The sequence below is a fragment of the Saccopteryx bilineata genome, chromosome 1, assembly GCF_036850765.1.
Source record: "Saccopteryx bilineata isolate mSacBil1 chromosome 1, mSacBil1_pri_phased_curated, whole genome shotgun sequence".
Lineage (NCBI taxonomy): Eukaryota > Metazoa > Chordata > Mammalia > Chiroptera > Emballonuridae > Saccopteryx > Saccopteryx bilineata.
Genome location: NC_089490.1, coordinates 151,971,165 through 151,996,835, shown reverse-complemented (window position 1 = coordinate 151,996,835; position 25,671 = coordinate 151,971,165). Strand labels below are relative to the sequence as shown.

The 25,671-nt window shown below is 40.7% G+C and overlaps 1 protein-coding gene across 3 annotated transcripts in view; it reads left to right on the top strand.

Moving 5' to 3' along the window:
• The window catches only part of ADGRE1 (adhesion G protein-coupled receptor E1), an 84,200-nt gene that overhangs the window by 43,634 nt on the left and 14,895 nt on the right, over positions 1-25,671 (top strand). For 2 of the 3 annotated variants that reach the window (XM_066253360.1, XM_066253359.1), the window contains exons 3-11: positions 3,235-3,285; positions 4,814-4,936; positions 8,673-8,825; positions 11,309-11,349; positions 12,007-12,142; positions 13,033-13,140; positions 13,344-13,525; positions 14,081-14,248; positions 17,799-17,993. In XM_066253360.1, coding sequence (XP_066109457.1) covers positions 3,235-3,285; positions 4,814-4,936; positions 8,673-8,825; positions 11,309-11,349; positions 12,007-12,142; positions 13,033-13,140; positions 13,344-13,525; positions 14,081-14,248; positions 17,799-17,993 — 1,157 coding nt within the window. The remainder of the gene's footprint in view (positions 1-3,234; positions 3,286-4,813; positions 4,937-8,672; positions 8,826-11,308; positions 11,350-12,006; positions 12,143-13,032; positions 13,141-13,343; positions 13,526-14,080; positions 14,249-17,798; positions 17,994-25,671) is intronic. The other variant, XM_066253362.1, reaches the window with a different exon arrangement.

The window sequence follows — 25,671 nt, the reverse complement described above, 5'->3', positions numbered from 1 at the left end:
AAGAGGAGGTCATGGAGCCATCTTCAGTGCCCAGGGCCAACTTTTGCTCCAATGGAGCCTTGGCTGCAGAAGGGGAAGAGAGAGAGACAGAGAGAAAGAAGAGGGAGAAGGGTGGAGAAGCTGATGGGCGCTTCTCCTGTGTGCTCTGACTGGGAATCAAATCTGGGACATTCACATGCCAGGCTGATGCTCTACCACTAAGCCAACTAGCCAGGGCCCCTTTAACATTTTTTGTAATACTGATTTGGTGATGATAAATTCCTTTTACTTTTTTGGTCTGGGATGCTCTTTATCTCTCCTTTGATTCTAAATGATGGCCTTGTTGGGTATATTAGTCTTGGTTGTAGGTCCTTGCTTTTCATCACTTTGAGTATTTCATGACAGTCCCTTCTGGCTTGTGAAGTTTTTGTTGAGAAAATAGCTGACAGTATTATAAGAGTTCTCTTGAAGGTAACTAACTGCTTTTCTCTTACTGCCTTTAGGATTCTCTCTTTGTCTTTAACCTTTGCCATTTTAATTGTGACATATCTTGGTGTTGAACTTTTGGGTTCATCTTGTTTGGAATGTTCTGTGCTTCCTGGATTTACATGTCTACTTCCTCCACGAAGTTGAGGAAGTTTTCTGTCATTATTTCTTTAAATATGTTTTCAATTTCTTGTTTTCTCTCTTCTCCTCCAGCATGTTCATGATGCAAACACTGGTATGCTTCCTGTTGATTCCAAGGCCCCTTAAACTATCCTTATTTTTAAAATTATTTTTCCTTTTTGCTGTTCTGATTGTTTTCTCTTACCTTGTCTTCTAAATTGCTGATTTGATCCTCTGCTTCATCTAATCTGCTGTTGATTCCCTCTAATGTATTCTTCACTTCAGTTATAGTAGTCTTCATTTCTGACTGGTTCTTTTTAATATATTTTAATCTATATTTTATGTTTCCTATCACTTTAAGTTCTCATTGAGTACCTTGAGCATCCTTACAAGCAGTGTTTTGAATTCTGCATCTGGTAGATTGCTTATTACCATTTTGTTTAGTTCTGTTCTTTCATTTGGGACATGATTTTTTGTCTCCTCATTTTGGTTGCTTCCCTATGTCTTGTATGTATTATCAACAGGTAGTACTGCTATGTACCCTGGGATTTATAGAGTGTCCTTATGTAGAGGTGTTCTGTAGGGGTCTACTGGCATAACCTCCCTAGTCACCAAAGCTAGGGGCTCCAGGTGCATCCCTTGTGGGGGTTGTGTGCACCCTCTTATAGCTGAGCCTTGATTGCTGTTGGCATGTCAATAGAAGGGATTGGCTCCCAGGCCAATTGGTGCTGGGACCAACTATCTACAATACAAGAACTGCTGTGTAGGGGCTCACCCCAAGGAACAGAACTCATTTCAGTGGAGATCTGGTGCTCGCTGAGTCAGCACCTTGTGTGTGTGGCTTGTAGAGATGGTTGGCTGGTGCTCCACCATAATATAAAGCTATACACTGGTTGTACTAGCTCTGGAGCTTCTTGAGAGATGCATGTCAAGGTCAGCTGCTACCTGTGACTTGCCTGGAGCTACATGATATGAGCTATAGTGATCTTTAGATGGCTGCCACTTGTGCTGGGCTTGGAGGTACCCGGGAGAAGCCAACCTACAAACCAAGTCCAGTTGCCACTAGTGTTGGGTAGAGACTGCTTAGCAAGAGGTATGGGGTGTGCCAAATCCAGATGCTGCTTGTTTGGGGTTTGTGAAACTTTGACAGATTTTAGTAAAAAGTGTACAGCATGAGCCAAGACAGGTTATTTATATGGAAAAATCACTGTAAGTGGCTTGGGTGGGTCTGAAAATGGGATGTGGCAGGGTCTCAAGGAATCACCAGGGCCAGGTAAACAGTGTTAGCCAGTTTGATGGAGACTCAGATATGGTGCCTGCCTGCATCTGCAAGGGAAGGGCTCAGCAAAGGAACAATGAACAGCTTCTGCCAGCATTTCTGTCTGGGGGAAGCTGCCTCTCCAGCGCTTGCCTCAAAGCCAGACAGTTTAGTTATTCTCCACATGTTCCTGTGACCTTTCCAGCTGCTGCCTAGCCCTGGAGCTCAGAGTGAATGAGTCTGAGTGAATCCTTGTGTGGGCCCTTTAAGAGGAATGCCTGGGTCTCCACAGCCTTCTGTCTCACTCAGTCATGATTCCCACTGGTTTTCACAGCCAGAAATTATGGGGACTTCTTCTCTTTCCAGCACTGAAACCCTGGGCTGGGGAGCCTGGTAAAGGGCTGTGTTTTATCACTCCTTAGTGGGGACCTTGGCAATTGAGATATCTCTCCCAATTTTTAACTGCCAAACATGGCTGTGGGATCCCGCTTTGTATCTCCACCCCTCAGACCAGTCTTGATGTAGCTTCTCTCTTATATTCTTAGTTGTAGAACTTCTGTTCAGTAAGACTTCAGTTAGTTCTCAATGATGGTGGTTCTGTAGTTTACTTGTAATTTTAATGTGGTCATGGGAGGAGATGAGTAAAGTGTTTACCTACACTGCCATTTGACCATGGAACTTTCAGTTTCACTCCCTGATTTCCAGGAACGAGGGAGGGGCTGGAAGGTGGCTCAATCACCAATGACCAATTAATTAATCAATCATGCCTATGTAATGAAACCTCCATAAAACCTGAAAGGATAGGGTTTGGAGAGCTTCTGGGCTGGCCAATAGCTGGAGGTGCTGTGAGCGTGTTGCCCAGAGAGGACACAGAAGCTCAGTACCCTTCCCCCATACCTGGCTCTGTGCATCTTTTCTATCTGGCTCTTCCTGAGTTATACCTTTTTACAATAAACCAGCGATCTAGTAAGTAAAATGTTTCACTGAGTTCTGTGAGCCACTCTAGCAAATTAACTAAACCTGAGGAGGAGATCATTGGACCCTCCAGTCCACAGCCCTTAACCTGTGGAAGCTGATGCTGTCTTTGGGTAGACAGTGTCAGAACTGAGTTAAATTAAAACACCCAGTTGGTGCTCACAAATTGCTTGTTCAACACATGTACACATGCACATTAGAATCGGGTGTAGAGCTTCTTATAACTGCAATAAGATGTACCTCTCATACTGTAGTGATATATAATATCCTTTCAACCCTTGTGTTTATAGTTTAGCTGGAAGAACATATAGTAAAGTGAACAATGGGAGATGAGGCCCCTAACTTACCCAGGCCTCTGCCAAATAGAACCCCATGGCCTCTGCAATCTGAACTATCCCCTTCTCTCTCTGTTCCAGGTCTCATTGCCTTGCTAGCTCTGTCAGGATCAGAAGCAAAGAATTCTGGAGGTGAGTCTACGATTGTCAAAGGCAAGGAAAGGAAACTGGGGTCTTTAACCTGCCTCCAGAGGAGGAAAGGGGTCCTTTTCAAGGGAGAGAATATTAATCCCTGATGCATTCTGCCTAACCCTTGAAGCTTTCAAGGACTACTCCTTCCTTATCCACCATCACCACTATCACCCTCATTTATTTAGGTCTTGTATTGCACCAGGCTCAATGCTAAGCAAACTGCACACTCCATCTCATTCCATTTTCATGACATTTCTGCAAAGAAGGTTTTGACACTCACTTGACCAATGGCCCTCTAGAGAAGTACCTGGCTCAAGGTCACACAGCTGGTGGACATTGGACTCTGCCCTTTCTTTCCCAAAAGCTTCTGTTGCAAGTCATTTTGGGTGATAGTTTGCCTTTGCTCCATGTCCTGAGATAAGGACTTGAGAAAAAATAATTTATCTGGAAGGTGATCTTAGGAGGCACTAGCTGGGAGTAGGAATTCAGGTGGGAAGGCAAGGAGCCAATACAGGGTCTATTATCCAGAGAGTTACATGTGAACTCCTAGAGCTTGATTCTATGGGGACTGTTGGACATAGTAAGAAGCATGCACCTCAAAGTGCATTTTCCCCAAATCAACATTAATTATTTATTTCCCCTCTTCTAGCCTTTGGCATGCTCCATTCTACTTTCTGTCTCTATGAATTTGACTCCTCTAGGGACATCACATAAATGGAACCATAGCATTTGTCCTTTTGTGGTGAGCTTTTTTGGTTATCACAGTATCTTTGAGGTTTATCCATATTGTAGAATGTGTTGGAATTTCTTTTTTTTAGGCTTAATGATACAGTATTGTGTGAATGGGCCACACTTAGTTTCTTTATTCATCCATTGATGGATACTTGGGTTACTTCAATCTTTTGGTTACTATGAATATTCTTGTTATGAACGTAAGTATACAAATATCTCTTCAAGACTCTGCTTTCAATTCTTTTGGCTAAATACTCATGAATGGAATTGCTAGATCGTATGGAAATTCTAATTTTCATTTTAGAAATTGCCATATTGTTTTGCACAAGAGCTGTACCATTTTACATTTCTACCAGCAATGAATTAAGGGTACAATTTTGTCACATCTTATTCCGTTTATTTTTTGATAATAAGATAACTGTTTTGTTTTTTTTAATGCACTGACTCCTGTCAGTCATTAATTGAGATGCTCCTGGGGGGAGAAAGCATTGCTACCTGTCATGTGGTAAGCAAAGATGACTCTGGTGGCCAAAGAATGCCCCCAAGTAAAGAAACACAAGTGCTAGAGATATTCTACTGTCAAGCAAAAGTGGTGCTGGTGGTAGAGGTTGGACATGGTTTGGATACTTGGAGCATGTGTGTTCAGTAATGGGATGGATGCAAAAAGGATGCCAGTGGAGCTATTCCTAAGAGAACATTCTTTTGACCACAGTGTCTGGTAATCATAGGTGCTCAATGAATATTTCTTGAATAAGTGAATAAGCAAATGAATGAAAGGATCTTGTGTTCCTTGCAGCTTTCTGTCCTCCATGCCCTGAAAACGCCAACTGCTCCAACAGTACCCACTGTGTTTGTAAATATGGTTATCAGTCCATGTCTGGGAAGAGGCATTTCACTGAATTTTATGAGAAATGTGAAGGTAGGATGCAATCTACATTCATCTTGGAGTTTGGAAAGGGGCAGGGGCATCTTTCTATGACCCAAACCTTGGATTACATAGGGATGCTAGTGCTGCAAAGATTCAAGAATATTGCAAAATAGCCCCAAAACCCTTAGAAAAATCCCTGCCCTCCTACTCTCATTCTGATGCTGGCTTGATGATCCTTTTTTTTCTTTCTTTCTTAGAGAAAGGTAGAGTTCCAGGACCCTGGACTCTTAAAATCTCAACCACTGGTGTTTTGGTTTGTTTGTCTGACAACTTCACAAAGGCAGGGATCATCTCTGTGTTGTCCATTGCTGTCTGACAGAGAATAGGGTTGTCACATAGCAGATTCTCAATAAAAACACATTGACCAAGACAACAAATATATAAATCAGTATCTTGACACTCACTATCTACTGTAATCTGCCCCAAACTTAGTTTTCCAGTGTCACTTCTCACTACTCCCATCTCCAGCCCCAAATCCTTTTTCCTTTTACAAATTCTAAAGGTCAATTTGAATACCAAAGAAAAAGAGCACTCCTGAATATCTGGTTGGTGGAACTAAGCATCTTACTGATGGAATTGTAGTGTCAATTCAGAAGGCAAAGCATACATGGTAGACTACTTAGGATTTGTTTTATTTTATTGTGGCAAAATAGACACAGCGTAATATTTACTATTTTAAACATGTTTTGATGTGTCTCTCAGTGTCATTAAGTACATTCACATGGCTGTGCAACCATCACGATCATCCATCCACTGAACTTCCTCATCTTCCTAAACTGAATCTCTGTTCCCCTTAAACAGTCACTCCCCCTCTGCCCCCCTCTTTTCCCAGCTCCTGGTTTCCACCATGTACTTTTTGTTTGTTAATTTGTTTTTTCTTAGGGACTTCTTATGCATGGGGTCATACAAAACTGTTCTTATCTATTTTTTTTTTTTATAATAACTATTGAAATAACATTGCTTTATTTATTTATTTTTTTTCATTTTTCTGAAGCTGGAAACAGGGAGAGACAGTCAGACAGACTCCCGCATGCGCCCGACCGGGATCCACCCGGCAAGCCCACCAGGAGCGATGCTCTGCCCACCAGGGGGCGATGCTCTGCCCATCCTGGGCATCGCCATGTTGCGACCAGAGCCACTCTAGCGCCTGAGGCAGAGGCCACAGAGCCATCCCCAGCGTCCGGGCCATCTTTGCTCCAATGGAGCCTTGGCTGCGGGAGGGGAAGGGAGAGACAGAGAGGAAAGCGCGGCGGAGGGGTGGAGAAGCAAAATGAGCGCTTCTCCTGTGTGCCCTGGCCGGGAATCGAACCTGGGTCCTCCGCACGCTAGGCCGACGCTCTACCGCTGAGCCAACCGGCCAGGGCTGTTCTTATCTATTTTTTACACTTTTTATTTTCAAATGGTTTTAGACCTCAATAAAAATGGAAAAAACAGTACAGTGAATTATGTATTTCCTTCACCCAGTTCCCCTAAGTTTCACCCAGGTCCCCTACAGTTAACCAAGGACATGACCACAGTATAACAATAAAAACCAGGGATTGATATTAACTAAATTACAGACTTTTCAAGTGACATTAGTTCTTCCCCTAATGCCATTATTTTTCTGCCCTGAGAATTACTTCAGAAATCCACACAGCCTGTAATTGTCATGATTCTTAGTTGCCGCGGACCAGCGCAGCTCATAATTCTGGGTCTTGAGTGAGAATGGTGCGGAATTAAGAAAACAGATTCATTAAGAAAAAAGGATGGGATCTGGAGGACTCTTCAATGCTGATGGCAATATCAGAGTGTCCCATAGCCCCAGTTTGCTTTATTATGTAGCCATATGCAAATAAAGGAAGTCCTTGATACAAAGTTACACATCTGAGGCAAAACCAGAAACTCTCCCAAGGCATAAACAGGAATCCTCCTACCATGCATAAGTGAAATCAACCAACATCTGAACAAACAAAGAGTAAGAGGAAGGGCATGTAAATTGCTTCCAGCAACTTAAAAAAGCAAGTGAAGTGGGTGCAAATACCAGCATAATAGCCAACATGGAGGTGGGGGGGGAGAATTTAGCCTTTTGCTAAGCCTCAAATCTACAAAGGCTTTTTGCCATTTATGGTCCACAACACAGTCTTGTCTAATCTGTAATAGATCCTCAATCTTCCCTCGTCTTCCATTACCATTTGATAGGACACCATAACCTTTTGCATTTTGCTTTTGCAGCTTAAATATATCCTAGAAATTATTCCAAATCAACTCATAGAGATCTTCCCCATTTTCTTTTTTATAACTTTGGGATGAACCATAGTTTATTTAATCCTCTCCTAAAGTATGGGCATTTAAGCTGTTTCCTCTATTTAGGCTGTTTTTAGTATTTATGGAAGTGTGTCCTTTTTTTGTGTGTGACAGAAACAGAGAAAGAGAGAGACAGAGAGAGGGACAGATAAGGACAGACAGACAGGAAGGGAGAAAGATGAGAAGCATCAATTATTCGTTGCGGCACCTTAGTTGTTCACTGATTGCTTTCTTATATGTGCCTTGACTGGGGGCTACAGCAGAGCAAGTAACCCCTTGCTCAAGTCAGCGACCTTGGGCTCAAGCCAGCAATCATGGGGTCATGTCTATGATCCCACACTCAAGCCAGTGACCCTGGGCTCAAGTTGGTGAGCCTGCGCTCAAGCCAGCGACCTTGGGGTTTCGTACCTGGGTCCTCTGTGTCCTAGTCTGATGCTCTATCCACTGTGCCACTGCCTGGTCAGGGTGTGGAGGTATGTCTTTAGGGTACAGTCCTAGAAGTGCAATGGCTGAGTCAAGAGGAAAATCCCTATGTAGCTTGATCAGATATTCCAAATTTAATTCCAGAGAGGCTGTACTAATTTGCATTCCTACCAGCAATGTGTGAGAGAGGATCTCTCTTCCCAGTATTGTTCAGTCATTTGACATATCACTGTTACCAGATTCTAAAGTTCCATGTATATTTAGGTCTATTTCTAGACCTTTAGTCTCTTCCACTAGTTTATCTTTTCATTTTCTAGTACCTCATTGTTTTACTAAAACTTTGTAGTATGTTTTGATGTCTTGGAAGGCTACTTTCCTTCATAGTTTTTCTGGTTATTCTTGGATGAGAGTAGCAACTCATCTCACTCCATAAAACACTTGTAGATATTTTTTGTTGGGATTGTATTGAATTTATAAATTGAGGAGAACAATCATTTTTTAAAAAATTTTTCTGAAGTGAGAAGCAGGGAGGCAGAGACAGACTCCCGCACGTGCCCGACTGGGATCCACCCAGCATGCCCACTAGGGGGTAATGCTCTGCCCATCTGAGGCATTGCTCCATTGCAACTGGAGCCATTCCAGCACCTAAGGCAGAGGCCACGAAGCCATCTTCAGCGCCTGGGCCAACTTTGCTCCAATGGAGCCTTGGCTGTGGGAAGGGAAGAGAGAAGTAGAGAGAAAGGAGAGGGAGAAGGGTGGAGAAGCAGATGGACGCTTCTCCTGTGTGCCCTGGCCGGGAATTGAACCCAGGACTTCCACATGCTAGGCTGATGCTGTACCACTGAGCCAACTGGCCAGGGCTGGAGAACAATCATCTTTATAGTATGGAGTCATTTTATGTGAGAATTGATGTTGTTCTGGGTAAAGTTATTAATGACATTGGTTAATAGAGATCCCATGGGCAAGGGAAAATGGTATAGTTTTATGAGAATAAAAAATGATATTTTCTCTTGATTCACAGATATTGATGAGTGTAAAACTGGGCTGGCAAAGTGCAAGCAGCAGTCATATTGCAGAAATGTAATCGGAAGTTACTACTGCAGCTGTTTCCTAAAATATCCTTTTTTGGACCCTGTGGCTGGTTTTTTCCACTGGAATCGTTCAGAATGTTTTGGTAAGAACCTCCGATACTCTCCACCAGGAACATAGAGGGGCAGGGGAAGACTTTGTGAGTCCCACCAATGTCAGATCAGAGTAAGAGAGCAGAGATCTGTCCTGGCCCTTGTCCTTCAACCCACTGTTGTAATCTTTTCCCAGGAGATCTTATTTAAACCCAGATTATTACTTACTGCCTCTTTGTCATTGCCTTATAAATTTTATCTCTTTTCCAAGCTTCCAAAATGGCATCTCTAATTGTCTACTGGAATTTTCTACTTGTTTCTCTCTTACTCATTTTATCTGTCTCCATACTAAAACCCATGAGTTCATACTGACAGCTCCAATTTCAGTCCAACACCAGGGCTTGATCTAGCCTTCCCTCTTTCTTTATTTGTAACTTCTTTCTTCAACACTAAAGAAACCTGCTCTCACTATCCTCAACCTATTGACTTATTTGTTAATTCTTAGTATAATTCCATATTTAGAGTCAGACAGATTTGACTTGACCTCTGGTACTACCACTTAGAGCTGATTTTTGTGGAATGACTGACTTCTTCTATATGCCTCATCTGTAAGTGGGAAGAATAGCAGCATCTACTAGTCATGTGTTGCTGAGTTACCAATGACTGTAATGTTAGTGGCTTTAAGCAACACATTTATTAGCTCATGGTCCATGTAGGCCAGGAATTGAGGTGTGACTTCCCTGGTCCTCTGCTTCTAGGTCACTCACAACTCCAGTCAAAATATTGGTCAGGAATGCAGTCCTAGCTGACGGTTTATCTGCTTTCAAGTTCACTCACATGATTGATGGCAAGATTCAGTTCTTTAAAAGCTATTGGGCTGAAGGCTTCACTTCTTTCTGGTAATTGACTAGAAGTCACCCTCCATTTGTAGATACATTGGCTCCTCTAGCTTGCTTTATTGTAACAAGCACATGAGAATAGCCAGGAAGAGAGTGTGAACAAAGCAGAAATTAGCCCTTTATAACCTAACCACATAAGTGACATCTTCCTTTTTTCTGTATTCAACTCATTAGAAATGAGTTTCTGAGTTGAGAAACTCATTTCTCAACTCAGTAGTTGAGAAATACAACTGTTTTTTTTCAATGGAATAATGGAATATACAATAATGCAAGCAGTAGATGCTGCTATTCTTCCCACTTACAGATGAGGCATATAGAAGTCAGTCATTCCACAAAAATCAGCTCTAAGTGGTAGTACCAGAGGTCAAGTCAAATCTGTCTGACTCTAAATATGGAATTATACTAAGAATTAACCAATAAGTCAATAGGTTGAGGATAGTGAGAGCAGGTTTCTTTCATGGGAAAGAGTGAATTCTAAAGGCATGTGGGGGGGCACTGACAGTCATTTCTGATGTTTCTTGCCTCACTGAGTGAAATGCCTTCCCCCAGATTCGTGTCCACTCATGGCAACTCTGAATGTCATCTTATTTGGAAATAGGGTCTTTGCAGATATAATAAAATCAGGACAAGGTCATACAGATTAGGGGGTGCCCTAAATCCAATATGACTGGTGTCCTTATAAGAAGAAAGAAATCTGGGCACAGGGACACAACACAGAGGGACGGGACGTGTAATGAGAGAAGCGCAGATTGGAGTTAGGCTGCCATAAACCAAAGGACAGCCAAGGTTGCTGGCGACCACCAGACACTAGATGTAGCAAAGAAGGATATATTTTAAAACCTTCAGAGGCACCACAGCTCTGCTGACACCTTGATTTTGGACTTTTAACTTCCAGAACTGTGAGAGAATAAATTCCCATTGTTTAAGCCACTCAGTCTGTGGTACTTTGTTACAGCATCCCTAGGAAACAAATGCACTTGACCTGTGGTTATTAGGTATGTAAGATATTAGTGCAGTGCTAGGCACCTAGAAGGCTTTAATAATATTAGCTACTATGCTACATAACTCTGTTCTAGAACCTTCTGAGTTCCTTAAATGAGATAATGTATATGAAGGTACTTCATATACTGTGCTTTGTAGGCAATGGCAGGTATTCTTACTGTTTCTATATTATTAATTTAATTAACATCCATTCCATTGGGAAGCCTTCTCTGCACCCCTGATGTTCTGGGACCTCTTCTGTATATTCCCAAGTCATCTTGTTCTATTTATTAACATCTTGGAAATCCTTGGAATCATTTAAATGTTTGTCATTACCAGCTTACTGACTCTTAGCAGCCTGAAAACTCTAAAAGGGAATTCCCTTTGCCTCTATATCAACCTCTATCCATAAGGTTTAGCATTGTGCCTGGCTTTCAGAAGTTGCTCAATAAATACTATTGACTGAATGATTGACCTGGAAGTCCCATCCTATTTGTCTTTTATTCTACTGTGGAAGACATTTAGGACTTCTCAGAGAGAAACTAGGATAAGATGTGGAAGCATCAGGGACCCAGTTTGGGGGTGCATGGAGAAAGTATGTGAGCCAGGGTATGTTACCTCTCATCTTTGATTAAATGGTTACTTTTCATTCCCAGTGGACCTTGATAAGGAGACACAGTCATCACAGACCATTTGGGTGAGTAATGTGAAGCTAGGTTTGGGACATAGCAAATTTCTCCTCAAATACTTCCATGGTTCCCTATACCTTTTAGGATACAGCAGTTCTCACTCAGGAGTTATTTTGTCTCCTGTCCTTGGAGGACAATGTCTAGGGCAATCAATGTATGGGGACATTTTTGTTTGGCACAACTATGGTGTTACCAGCATCTACTGGGTGGAGGCCAGGTATGCTGCTAAACATCTTATAATGCCCAGGACAGCCTCCCACAACCACTATCTCATCTCAAATGTCAATTTAGAAGACTAAGAAACCCCAGGAAAGGGTTTACATGTCTCAGTTGTCACTCAGGGAACTGCATCAAGTATCCAGAGCCTCATTCCCTCCCCTTGCCACTTTCCACTCCCCACCTTCCTCTGTAAGAAGCTCTTTGTAGGTTCCAGGTAGCTCATTTCTTAAGCCTTTGTGTCCTCGTAAATACAATGAGGCTAAGTATACACTTCTCACATGGCTGTGTATGATAAATGAGAAAAGTCATATCAGGTTGATAGCACAGAGTCTACCAGCACCTTAATAAATGTCATTGTCTTCTGGGCGTACCCAACTGCACTTACGAATATTCCTGCTTTCTGAGGTTTATGTAAGTCTACCTAAATAGCTTTATTTCTTTGAAAGACAATTCTAAAGAACAATGGAAGCAAAGAGTACATTTCAAAAACCGCTACCCAACTACTTCAAAGCACGGAATTAAGCATATGGAATGAGAGTTTTGCTTCTCCAGGAAAGCACGAAAATTCTGAGCTTGATGTAGGTAAGAGACACTGAGCATTCTTCTTGTTTATGAGGGAGAGATCTTTTGTCAGACTTTGTGTTTCTATGACATAGAGAGAGTTCACTCGAGGGATTCTTCCCAGGTGGAGAAGATTTGCTCCACAGACTATTTCCTTGGAAATCTTTTAGGAGTGGAATTTCTTTTGCTTAAGAAATGAAGTTTCCCCTTCTCCAGCTTCAACACACATTATTTAATTATTTCTGCCCTTTAAATATTCTGTGGTAGGAGTTGAGCTTGCCTACCCTGGTTCCAGCTCTGGGGAGCATGGCTATCACCTCTGTCTCCCGGAGTTGGGTGGTCACTGTGTGTTACTCAGACCATTTTAAACGTTTCATCCCCACCAGCCAGAGAAGTGGAAGGGAGTGCCATCTGGTCTACCTTGCATGCAGAAAATAAAATCACCAGTAGGGGATCTGTCACAGGAGGGGGTTCTCCAGCAAGTTCCTTAGGCATGAGAAGTGAACCAAGCAGGACTCATTTGCTTTTTTCTTTTATTTTTAATTAATTATTTTTGAGAGAGGTAGGGGGAGAGAGAGAGAGGGGGGGGGGGAACATTGAGCTCCTGTATGTGCTCTGATGGGTAACTGAATCCGGCAACCTCTGAGCTCCAGGGCGATGCACCAAGCAACTGAGCTATCCAGCCAGGGCTTAATTTTTATTGATTTTTAGAGAGAAAGAGAGAGGAAGGGAGAGAGAGGGGAGGGGGAAGGGATGCATTTGTTGTTCCATTCAGTTATGCACTCCTCCGTTGTCTCCCATGTGTGGCCTGTCTAGGGATCGAACCTGCAACTTTGTTGTTTTGGGACAAAGTTTTTTAACTGATTGAGCTAATTGGCCAGGGCCAGCACTCACTTTCTTAATGTTTTCAGTTTATGAAACCAAGAGGTGCAATGAGACAAGTGAGAAGATTGTTCTGGAAGCTGGAAATAACACAATGGATATTGACTGCATTGATACTTTCAAAAGAACTACAAGAGGTACTGTGTCTAAAATGGACTCTCTTGGCCATCAGATTCTAGGCACTGTTGTCTCATTTCTGGTGACTGGGCCAAGGTGTGGGGAGTTACATTTTAATTTCAATCCACAAAACTGCAGATTCCCCTGTTAAGTGATTTCTGGGTTTTATTTATTTATTATTTTTAAAAAGATTTTTTTGTGTGTGTTTTTTTTTGTTTTTCAGAGAGTGCAGTTGCATTTATCACTTACTGGTCTCTTGGGGATATTCTGAATGGATCCTTTTTCAGTGATGGAAGAGGAGCACTGGACATGAAACTGAACTCTCGTGTTGTGAGTGGTACCATTGGTGTGAAGGAGAAAGTGTTTCTGTCTAAACCTGTGTTCCTGACTTTGAAACATACTCAGGTGAGCATAACTCAAGGCTGGTTCTCTATGTGTTACCTTAAATGTGTGTGTTATCAGGGTCCTGTCTGGGTTCAGAGAACCAACAAGAAATATTGAGACCTCCAAGAAAGCTACTATCACATTTAAGCCTAAAAGGGCAATGGGGGTGGGGAAGATGAGCATTATTGAGCCCAGTGAGGCTGGAGGAATGGAGGAGGGATTGCCCAGCTGGAGACAGAGATAGCCTGGAGCAAAAAAAGAAGTATGGGAGAAACACCTGAGCTTCTCTGACTCTCATCCAACCATTTCTCACCAGTTCCTCTCATTGGTCCTATCAATGACAAGCAGCCTGGGTAAAGTTCATAAGGGTCAATTCTCAGGGCTCTGATATGACCATACCAGGGCAGAATCAATGAGAATATAGCCCTCACAGATGTGGTATAAAAATCTTCCCCACACGTGTTCCAAATAATGGGGTTTCCATGCAGTTCCCAACTCAGTGCATCCCTGACCAACCTATGAAGTTGAAACAGTAAAATCAGAAAATGAGACACTTTTATGCTAATCTCTTTCTAGCCTGGTGGTATGAGAACAAAATATCTGTGTGTGTACTGGGAAGAATCAGAGGAGGGAGGCAGCTGGTCGACGGAAGGCTGTGCTCATGTGAGGAGCAATGGTTCTTATACCACATGCAAGTGCTTCCACCTCTCCAGCTTCGCTGTCCTCATGGCTCTTATTCCTAAGGTACCAAGATTCATGGTCTCCTGTGAATCTGAGATCTGGATATGTCAAGGAAGCTGGTTGGTCATCTGTTCCTTGTCTTAGAAAAAGACTCTTAAGATGTAGAATCAAGCAAAAGTAGCTTACTTGGGAAGTAGTTCCAGGAAGCACCAGTAGGGGTCTAGGGGAGTGAAATGGGAAAAAGGCAGAAGCCATGCAGAGAGCATTATCAAGCCAGCAACCAGTATGGATAACGAGCCTACTTCCCTCTGGAGAACTCCGGAGGTCAGTGTAGTTTATTTTGACTGAGAGAGCTGAGGGTATTTATACACCACCTCTCTTCAGCCATTAGTTGAAGCTACATCCAGGGGACCATAATTCTCTGATACTTCCATAGGCATGGGCAGGGTGATCTCAGGTTAGTAGAGGAAGCCCTTAGACATTGGGAATTGGGTTGTCAGCCATTTTAGTGGAAAAGTCCAAGGTAATCAGGGATCAAAAACATCTGTTCCTCTGCAAGGGAGAGTTACAGCTAAGCCTTCCTGGTCAAACCAGAAGGAGGCAACTGACTATCACCAATGATAAAGTAAAGCCTCCTGAATTTCCCAACCATGTCTAGGATAACTGAGGTTTAAAGAAATTCATCTAACTTCTTCTCTTATTTGTTTTTAGCTCCCATTTATTAATTATGTCAACTATTTTATTATATAATTAACACATGGCCTCATTTTATTCATTCAACAAGTTCCTATGTGAGTGCCAACTATGTGTCAGATGTTATTTTAGACACTGGAAAAGACAGACAGACAAAGCCTAATGTTTACGAAACTACTTCTGAGTGCTATGTTTTCTAATAAGATCACCAGATACATGTAGCTTTGGAGCACATGAAATGTGGCTAGTGTGACTGAAGAACAAAATTTTAATTTTATTTAACTTATTTAAATTAAGAAGCAGTGTAGAGTTACAAGTCAAGATACTGGAGTAGATGGATGCTGTGCTCATGGAATGAGCTTACAACTGAATATCAGAGCAACCAACCAGAGAACCATCTGAAGACTGGCTGAACAGACATCCTATAAATAAGGTTATAATAAAGAAGCCACATCGAGACTGGCAGGAAGAGAGATGTGAAATGGGCTGTCCCCAAACCTATGTGTGATTGTCGAGAATACATAAGGATATCTTAGCTGCAGATGTCCCCACTGAAGAGTTAGGGGTCTCAACCTCACACTGGGCTCCCCAACCCAGAGCACCAGTATTGAGAAGAGGAGCCCATAATACAACGGGTTGTGAAAATCAGCAGGGATTCTCTCCATGGGGGTCAGACAGAGGCTGCTTGAAACCCAGGTGTCCTTTTAAAGGATCCTCTCACAAACTCTCGCTTGCAGGCACTTGCCGTGGGCTCTAGCGAAGGGAGGGGCTTGGGGGCCACCAGAGACATACAGGGAGAAACTGAGTTATGTGGTGTCAGGGCAAGGGCTGGGAGGATGGTAGCTTGTCTGTGTTGAGCCCACCCCATACATCCACATCTGAATCTACATTAGCTGGCTGAATGCCAATTACCCCACCCTGGTGACTACCTGGGACCCAGCCTCACCCAACAAGTACCGCTCGAGGTTCTTCGGTGGCTGAGCATTACAGGCAGCCAGCAGGTGGTGGCAGATCTTGAGATGGTTTGTGCCTTTTGCTGACCCACCCCAGGTCTGGTGCTGGTGGAGGCTGGCCTAAATTCTCAGCATGATCTCTCCCACGTCTACCCAAGCCCAGCACAGCAGCTACCAACCATGGATCATTTTGTAGCACCTAACAGGAAGCCTGGGCTGAATGTGCATCTGAAACTGGCCTGCATCAGAGTCCCTCAAAACCAACACACCTGGTGGCTGGCTTCAGACTTCAACAGAGCACCACCTGATTAGCTCCACAAAAGGCACTCCCAAAAAGTGGTCTTGGCAGGCACCTGACCTTGCTGGGGAAAACTGCATTCCATAAGATTAGCTCCCAGACAACAGCTCACATGCTGTGGTCATGGCCAATCCTCACAGCCAGTGGTCCTGAGAGTCAGTCCATCCACTGACATTCCAACAACAATCAAGGCTCAGCTACAACAAGAGTGCACATACAACCCTCATAAGAGACACTCTTGGAGCACGCAGCTCAGGAGAATAGAGAGACTGTACCACTGGACCCCAGAGGACCCCTACTATGTAAGGCCACCCTTCCAAGACTGGGAGATGTAGAAGATCTACCTAATGCATAGAAACAAACACAGAGAGGCAGTCAAAATTGGAAGACAAAGAAATGTGAAAGAACAGAAATCCCCAGAAAAATAATTAAGTAAAATGGAGGCAAGCAATCTACCAGATAGTATAGTACAGCATAGGGAATATAGTCAATCATATTGTAATAACTATGTATGGTAGCAGGTGGGTACTAGAATTATTGAGGGATCACTCTGTAAGTTAAAAAAGGTCTAGCCTGTGGTGGTGCAGTGGATAAAGTGTCGACCTGGAAATGCTGAGGTCGCCGGTTTGAAACCCTGGGCTTGCCTGGTCAAGGCACATATGGGAGTTGATGCTTCCTGCTCCTCCCCCCTTCTCTCTCTATCTCTATCTCTCTCCTCTCTATCTCTCTCCCTCTCTCTCTCCTTTCTAAAATGAATAAATAAAATTAAAAAAAAAGAAATGTTTAAAAAAAAAAAAGGTCTAGCTATTATGATGTACACCTGAAGCTAATATAAAATAATATTGAGGGTCAATTGTAATTGAAATATTAAAAAAAGCAGTGTAAAATATTTTCCTGTTAAACTCAACTTTATTTTTTGGTAGGACGACATTTTGCTTTCACCATTAAAAATAGAGCACCTGAATTGGGATGTGCTGTAAGTGTAAAATATACACTGGATTTCAAAGACTGGGAAAAAGAATATCAAATATCTTGTTCATAATTATTTTACACTGATTGTAGTTTGAACTGATTATATTTCTGCTGTATTATTATATTAATTATATTCAACACATTGAACTGATATTTTGAACCATTAAATAATATCAAATTAATTTGACTTGTTTATATATTTTTAAAAGTATGGTTACTAGAAATTTTTTTTTTGTTTTAAGACTTTATTCACTTTAGAGAGAAGATAGAAAGAGGGAGAGAGGGAGAGAGAGAGAGAGAGAGAGAGAGAGAGAGAGAGAGAGAGAGATAAGGGGGGGAGGATCAACTCCCATATGTGCCTTGGCCAGACAAGCCCAGGGTTTCAAACTGGTGACCTCAGCATTCTAGGTCGATGCTTCATCCACTGTGCCACCACAAGTCAGGCTGGTTACTAGAAAATTTAAATTGCACATGTGGCTCACATATTGTTATTGGACAGCTTCCATCTAGTGGTTTTTGTTTTTCGACAGCCCTGTGCTCTTATGTATGTCTCCACTTTGAAGATGGTAATAGCAAGTCTCAGAGGGGTTTGGACACTCATTTGAGAGGCTGACCTGGGAAGCCCATCTAACTCTCCATCAGGAACACAACTGCAGAGCTGGAAACTAAAATGGGTCCCTCTTTTGGTGGCTTATAGGCAGATCCCGCCCTCACTGTGATCACCTACATGGGACTGAGCCTGTCTCTGCTGTGCCTCCTCCTGGCAGCCCTCACCTTCCTCTTGTGCCAACCAATCCAGAACACCAGCACTTCCCTCCACCTGCAGCTCTGCATCTGCCTCTTCCTGGCCCACCTGCTCTTCCTCACGGGTATTGATCAAACTGAGCCTGAGGTAGGTCATTTAACCCAATTTCCTTGTTATCATAATCAAATCTATCATCTTGTCTTGAGGAAAAATGGGGAGAGACCAGGGGAAAATGCAAGAGTCCTCTTCAGCTCTCCTCCTGTATAATTGTGACAAGACTCATACTTTCTGAGGGGTCATTGAGCAATTGAGACATTAAGAGTCAGACTGTTGTAACAAACGAACTCCAAAATGTCCTGGCTTATCACATCATTAGTTTACTTTACCTGAATGTATCAGTAAGGGGTGAGCAAACAGATGTGAAGCATGTCTACCCTCTAACCTCAGGCTGATGGAGGTTCTTCTATGTCCCATACCCAGCTTCCAAGGTCATTCTGGGGTCCTTTTCATTTTAGTCAACTGGAAAGAGAAAAGAGCATGGCAGAGTCCCATGAGTGAGGTTTATATGGGCCACCTCAGGAAGTGGTGCATATCACTTCCTCCCATGTGCCATTGGCTAGATCTCTGTCGCATGGTCACACCTAGCTGCAAAGCATGCTGGGAAATGTAGTCTCTGGCTGGGAAGTCATTTCTTGAACAAATTTAATTGAAGGGTGGTGGGAGGTTTTTATTTTTGGTGGACAGTGTCTTTGCCTCACAATCTACACTTGAATATTAGCTCTTCATCCTACTTGCTATGTAGGACTTTGTTGAAGTGACTTCCCCTTTTTAAACTTCTTCTCTAAAACAAGCATCAACATAGGGCTCTGGTAAGGACTTAGCAAGATAAAACGTAGAAAAAGTCTGGATTAATGACTCAGAGAACAATGTTAGTTTTTATTTTTATTATTTTTATTTATATTTAAAATTTTTTTATTCTTATTTTTATTAATTTTAATGCAGTGACATTGATAAATCAGGGTACATATGTTCCAAGAAAACATCTCCAGATTATTTTGACCTTTGATTATGCTGCATACCCCTCACTCAAAGTCAAATCGTCCGCCATCACCTTCTATCTGGTTTTCCTTGTGCCCCTACCCTCCCCCCACTCCCTCCCTCTCCTTCCTCGCCCCCTCCCCACCCCTCCACCCCACTCCCTGTTACCATCACATTCTTGTCCATGTCTCTGAGTCTCATTTTTATGTCCCATCTATGCATGGGTTCATATAGTTCTTAGTTTTTTTCTGATTTACTGATTTCACTCCATATAATGTTATGAAGGTCCATCCATGTTATTGTAAATGATCCGAGGTCATCATTTCTTATGGCTGAGTAGTATTCCATAGTATATATGTACCAAAGCTTTTTAATCCACTCGTCCACTGATGGAAACTTGGGGTGTTTCCAGATCTTTGCTATTGTGAACAATGCTGCCATAAACATGGGGGTGCATTTCTTCTTTTCAAACAGTGCTATGGTGTTTTTGGGGTACATTCCTAAAAGTGGGATAGCTAGGTCAAAAAGGCAGTTCGATTTTTAATTTTTTGAGGAATTTCCATACTGTTTTCCACAGTGGCTGCACCAGTCTGCATTCCCACCAGCAGTGCAGGAGGGTTCCCTTTTCTCCACATCCTCACCAGTACTTATTCTGTGTTGTTTTGTTGATGAGCGTCATTCTGACTGGTCTGAGATGATATCTCATTGTGGTTTTAATTTGCATTTCTCTAATGATTAGTGATATTGAGCATTTTTTCATATGCCTATTGGCCATCTGTATGTCCTCTTTGAAGAAGTGTCTATTCATTTCTTTTGCCCATTTTTGATTGGATTGTTTGTCTTCTTATAATTGAGTTTTACAAGTCCTTTATAAATTTTGGTTATTAACCCCTTATCAGACGTATTGTCTGATATATTCTCCCATTGTGTAGTTTGTCTTTTTATTCTGTTCTTATTGCCTTTAGCTGTGCAAAAGCTTTTTAGTTTGATATAGTCCCATTTGTTTATCCTGTCTTTTATTTCACTTGCCTGTGGAGATTAATCGGCAAATATATTGCTGTGAGAGATGTCAGAGAGCTTACTGCCTATGTTTTCTTCTAAGATGCATATGGTTTTATGGCTTACATTTAAGTCTTTTATCCATTTTGAGCTTATTTTTGTGAATGGTATAAGTTGGTGGTCTAGTTTCATTTTTTTGCAGGTAGCTGTCCAATTTTCCCAACACCATTTGTTGAAGAGGCTGTCTTTACTCCAATGTATGCTCTTACCTCCTTTGTCAAATATCAGTTGTCCATAAAAGTGTGGGTTTATTTCTGGGTTCTGAGTTCTGTTCCATTGATCTATATGCCTGTTCTTATGCCAGTACCAGGCTGTTTTGAGTACAATGGCCTTGTAGTATAACTTAATATCTGGAAATGTGATAGCTCCCACTTTATTCTTCCTTTTCAAGATTGCTGAGGCTATTTGTGTTCTCTTTTGGTTCCATAAACATTTTTAGAATATGTGTTCTATATCTTTGAAGTAAGTCATTGGTATTTTAATCAGTATTGCATTGAATTTATAAATTGCTTTGGGTAATATAGACATTTTAATGATGTTTATTCTTCTTAACCATGAGCACGGTATATGCTTCCACTTGTTTGTATCTTCCCTGATTTCTTTTATCAATGTTTTATAATTTTCTGAGTACAAGTCTTTAATCTCCCTGGTTAAATTTATTCCTAGGTACTTTATTTTTTTGGTTGCAATGGTGAAGCAGATTGCTTCCTTAATTTCTCTTTCTGACAGTTCATTGTTAGTTTATAAAAATGCCTTTGATTTCTGAGTATTAATTTTATATTTTGTCACCTTGCTGAATTCATTTATCAGGACCAGTAGTTTTCTGACTGAGACTTTAGGGTTTTCTATATACAATATCATATCATCTGAAAATAATGAAATTTTTACTTCTTCTTTTTCAATTTGGATGCCTTTTATTTCTTTTTCTTGTCTGATTGCTGTGGCTAGGATTTCCAGAACTATGTTGAGTAAGAGTGGTGAAAGGGGGCACCCCTGCCTTGTTCCTCATCTTAAGGGAATTGCTTTTAATTTTTGCCCATTGAGTCTGATGTTGGCTGTGGGTTCATCATAGATGGCCTTTATCATGTTGAGGTATGTTCCCTGTATTCCCACTTGGCTGAGAGTTTTGATCATGAATGGGTGCTAGATTTTATCAAATGCTTTTTCTGCATCTATTAAAATTATCATGTGGTTTTTCTCCTTCCTTTTGTTTATGTAATGAATCACACTGATTGATTTGCAAATATTGTACCAGCTTTGCCTCCCCAGAATAAATCCCACTTGATCATGGTGTATGATTTTTTCCATATATTGCTGGATCTGGTTTGCTAATATTTTGTTGAGGATTTTAGCATCTAAATTCATCAGGGATATTGGCCTATAATTTTCTTTCTTTGTGTTGTCTTTGTCTGGTTTTGGAATCAGAATTATACTCACCTCATAAAAAAAGCTTGGAAGTCTTCCTTTCTCTTGAATTTTTTGAAATAGCTTTAGAAGGATAGGAGTTAGTTCTTCTCTGAATATTTGGTAGAATTCATTTGTGAAGCCATCAGGCCCAGGACTTTTCTTTTTTGGGAGTTTTTTGATAACTGTTTTAATCTTATTTGTTGTAATTGGTCTGTTTAGGTTTTCTTCCAGATTAATTTTTTGGAAGATTATATGTTTCAAGGAATTTGTCTATTTCATCTAGGTTGTCTAGTTTTTTTGGCATACAGTTCTTCATAGTATTTTCTTACAATATTTTGTATTTCTGTGGTGTCAGTTGTTATTTCTCCACTCTCATTTCTAATTTTATTTATTTGAGTCTTCTCTCTTTTTTCTTGGTGAGTCTGGTTAAAGGTTCATTGATCTTGTTTACCTTTTCAAAGAACCAGCTCCTGGTTTCATTGATCCTCTGTATTGTTTCTTTAGCCTCTATGTCATTTATTTCTACTCTGATCTTTATTATTTCCTTCCTTTTACTAGCTCTGGGCTTTACTTGCTATTCTTTTTCTAGTTCTTTTAGATGCAGGGTTTAGTTGTTTATTTGAGCTTTTTCTAGCTTCTTAAGGTATGCCTGTAATGTTATGAACTTCTCTCTCAGGACAGCTTTTGCTGTGTCCCATAAATTTATTTTTTATTTTTATTTTTATTTTTTTTTGTATTTTTCTGAAGCTAGAAACCGGGAGAGACAGTCAGACAGACTCCCACATGCGCCCGACCTGGATCCACCTGGCATGCCCACCAGGGGGGCGACGCTCTGCCCACCAGGGGGCGATGCTCTGCCCCTCTGGGACATCACTCTGCCGCAACCAGAGCCACTCTAGTGCCTAGGGCAGAGGTCAAGGAACAATCCCCAGCGCCCAGGCCATCTTTGCTTCAATGGAGCCTCACTGCGGGAGGGGAAGAGAGAGACTGAGAGGAAGGAGAGGGGGAGGGGTGGAGAGGCAGATGGGCGCCTCTCCTGTGTGCCCTGGCCGGGAATCGAACCCGGGTCCTCTGCACGCCAGGCCGACGCTCTACCACTAAGCCAACCAGCCAGGGCCTAAATTTTGAGTTGATGTATGCTCATTATCATTTGTTTCTAGGAATTTTTTATTTCTTCTTGATCTCATTTTAACCCATTCATTATTTAATAACATGCTATTTAGTTTCCAAGTGTTTGAGTATTTTTGAGTTTTTCTGTTGTGGTTGATTTCTAATTTTATGCCATTGTGTTCAGAGAAAGTGCTCAATATGATTTCAATCTTCTTAAATTTGTTGAGACCGCTTTTGTGCCCTAATATGTGGTTTATCCTAGAGAATGTACCATGAGCACTTGAAAAGAATGTGTATTCTGCTGCTTTAGGGTGAAAGATATCTATAAAATCAAGTTGATCTAGTATGTCCTTTAAGTCTGTTGTTTCTTTGTTAATTTTCTTTCTTGAGAATCTATTGAGTGATGTTAAACATAAAGCTGTGTTGTATTTTTTCGAATGCCTTTCTGCATCTATTGATAAAATCATGTGGTTTTTGTTCTTTGTTTTGTTGATATGGTGTATTACGTTAACTGTTTTATGTATGTTGAACCATCCTTGAGATTCTGGGATGAATCTCACTTGATCATGATGTATTATTTTTTTAATATGTTGTTGTATTCAATTTGCTAGTATTTTGTTTAGTATTTTAGCATCTGTATTCATTAGAGATATTGACCTGTAGTTTTCTTTTTTTGTGCTGTCCTTGCCAGGTTTCAATATGGGGGTTATGTTGGCCTCATAAAATGTGTTTGGAAGTATTGCTTCTTCTTCAATTTTTTGGAAGACTTTGAGTAGAATAGGAACCAAGTCTTCTTTGAATGTTTGACAGAATTTACTAGTATAACCGTCTGGGCCTGGACTTTTATTTTTAGGGAGGTTTTTAATAGTTTTTTCTATTTCCTCCCTGCTAATTGGTCTGTTTAGGCTTTCTGCTTCTTCATGACTCAGTCTAGGAAGGTTATATTGTTCTAGGAATTTATCCATTTCTTCTAGATTGTTGAATTTTGTGGCATATAATTTTTTGTAGTATTCTATGAAATAATACAATAATACAATAATTCTTTGTATCTCTATGATGTCTGTGATGATTTCTCCTCTTTCATTTTGGATTTTGTTTATATGAGTCCTTTTTTTTTTCCTTTGGTGAGTCTTGCCAAGGATTTGTCAATTTTGTTGATCTTTTCAAAGAACTAGCTCCTTGTTTTATTAATTTTTTCTATAGTTTTTCTGTTCTCTATTTCATTTATTTCTGCTCTGATTTTTATTATTTTCTTTCTTGGTTGGTTTTGGGTTGTCTTTGTTCTCCTTTTTCTGGTTCCTTAAGGTGTGAAGTTAAGTGGTTTACTTGGGCTCTCTTTTGTTTGTTCATATAGGCCTGAAGTGATATGAACTTCCCTCTTATTACTGCTTTTCCTGCATCCCAGAGATTCTGATATGTCGTTTTTATTTGTCTGTATATATTTTTTGATCTCTGCGCTTATTTCTTCTTTGACCCATTCATTTTTTAAAAATATATTGTTTAGTTTCCACATTTTTGTGGGTGTTTTTTTCCTCTTTTTTTGCAGTTGAATACTAGTTTCAAGGCTTTATGATTAGAAAATATGCTTGGTACAATTTCAATTTTTCTGAATTATGCTGATGTTATTTTTGTGGCCTGACATATGGTCAATTCTTGAGAATGTTCCATGTACACTAGAGAAAAATGTATACTCTGTCGCTTTGGGATGAAGTGTCCTGTAGATGTCTATCATATCCAGGTGCTCTAGTGTTTTGTTTAAGGCCAATATATCTTTATTGATTTTCTGTTTGGATGAACAATCTAGAGCCATCAGCGGTATATTGAGGTCTCCAAGTATGATTATATTTTTGTCAGTTTTTGTTTTTTAGGTCAATAAGTAGCTGTCTTATATATTTTGGTGCTCCTTGGTTTGGTGCATATATATTAAGAATTGCTATGTCTTCTTGATTCAGTGTCCCCTTAATCATTGTGAAATGACCATTTTTGTCTCTGATTACTTTTGCTGTCTTGTAGTCAGCATTATTAGATATGAGTATTGCTACGCCTGCTTTTTTTTGGGTGTTGTTTGCTTGGAGTATTGTTTTCCAGCCTTTCACTTTGAATTTGTTTTTATCCTTGTTGCTTAGATGTGTTTCTTGTAGGCAGCATATAGTTGGATTTTCTTTTTTAATCCATTCTGCTAGTCTATGTCTTTTTATTGGTGGGTTTAATCCATTTACATTTAGTGTAATTATTGACACTTGTTGGTTCCCTATTGCCATTATATAAATTGCTTTCTCTTAGTTTTTTATCTTATTTGATTGTTCTCTTTTGTTTTTCTATCATTTGTTTTTGTTTGGTTGTATTCCATACTTCTTTTCTCTGTTGCTACCTTTTTTAAGTCATGTGATTCTGTGGTGGTTTTTTCAGGGGTGGTTACCATTAAGTAATGAAAAGGGTACCTTCCATGTTCATTGTAGTACACTATCTTATGAGTACTTCTGTACTCCATCGTCCTTTGCTACTGTTAATCTCTGTCCTCTCCCCCCCTTTTTTTGTTTTTGTTGTCACAGTTTAAATTTGGTGTTATTGTGTTTTTCGTGGAGCTTTTACTTGTGGTTTTGTTTTGTTTTGCTCTTTGTGTCTAGTTGTAAAAACTCCCTTAATATTTCCTGGAGTGTGGGTTTTCTGATGATAAATTCCCCCATCTTTTCTGTATCTGTGAATGTTTTTATTTCTCCTTCATATTTGAAGGATAGCTTTGATGGGTATAATATTCTTGGCTGAAAGTTTTTCTCTTTCAAAACTTTAAATATTGGAGTCCACTCTCTTCTAGCTTATAGAGTTTCTGCTGAGAAATCCGATGATAATCTAATAGGCCTTCCTTTATATGTTGTATTCTTCTTTTCCCTCGCTACCTTGATAATTTTTTCTTTGTCATTGGTTTGTACCATTTTCATTATGATGTGCCTTAGTGTAGGTTTGTTGTGGTTAAGAAAACTCAGTGTTCTGTTTGCTTCTTGAGTTTGAGGCTTTAGTTCTTTTTACAGACTTGGGAAGTTCTCATCTATTATTTTTTTGAATATGTTCTCCATTCAATTTTCTGTCTCTTCTCCTTCTGATATACCTATTATTCTTATATTAATCTTTTTGATGGAGTCAGACAGTTCCTGTAGGGCAGGGGTCCCCAAACTTTTTACACAGGGGGCCAGTTCACTGTCCCTCAGACTGT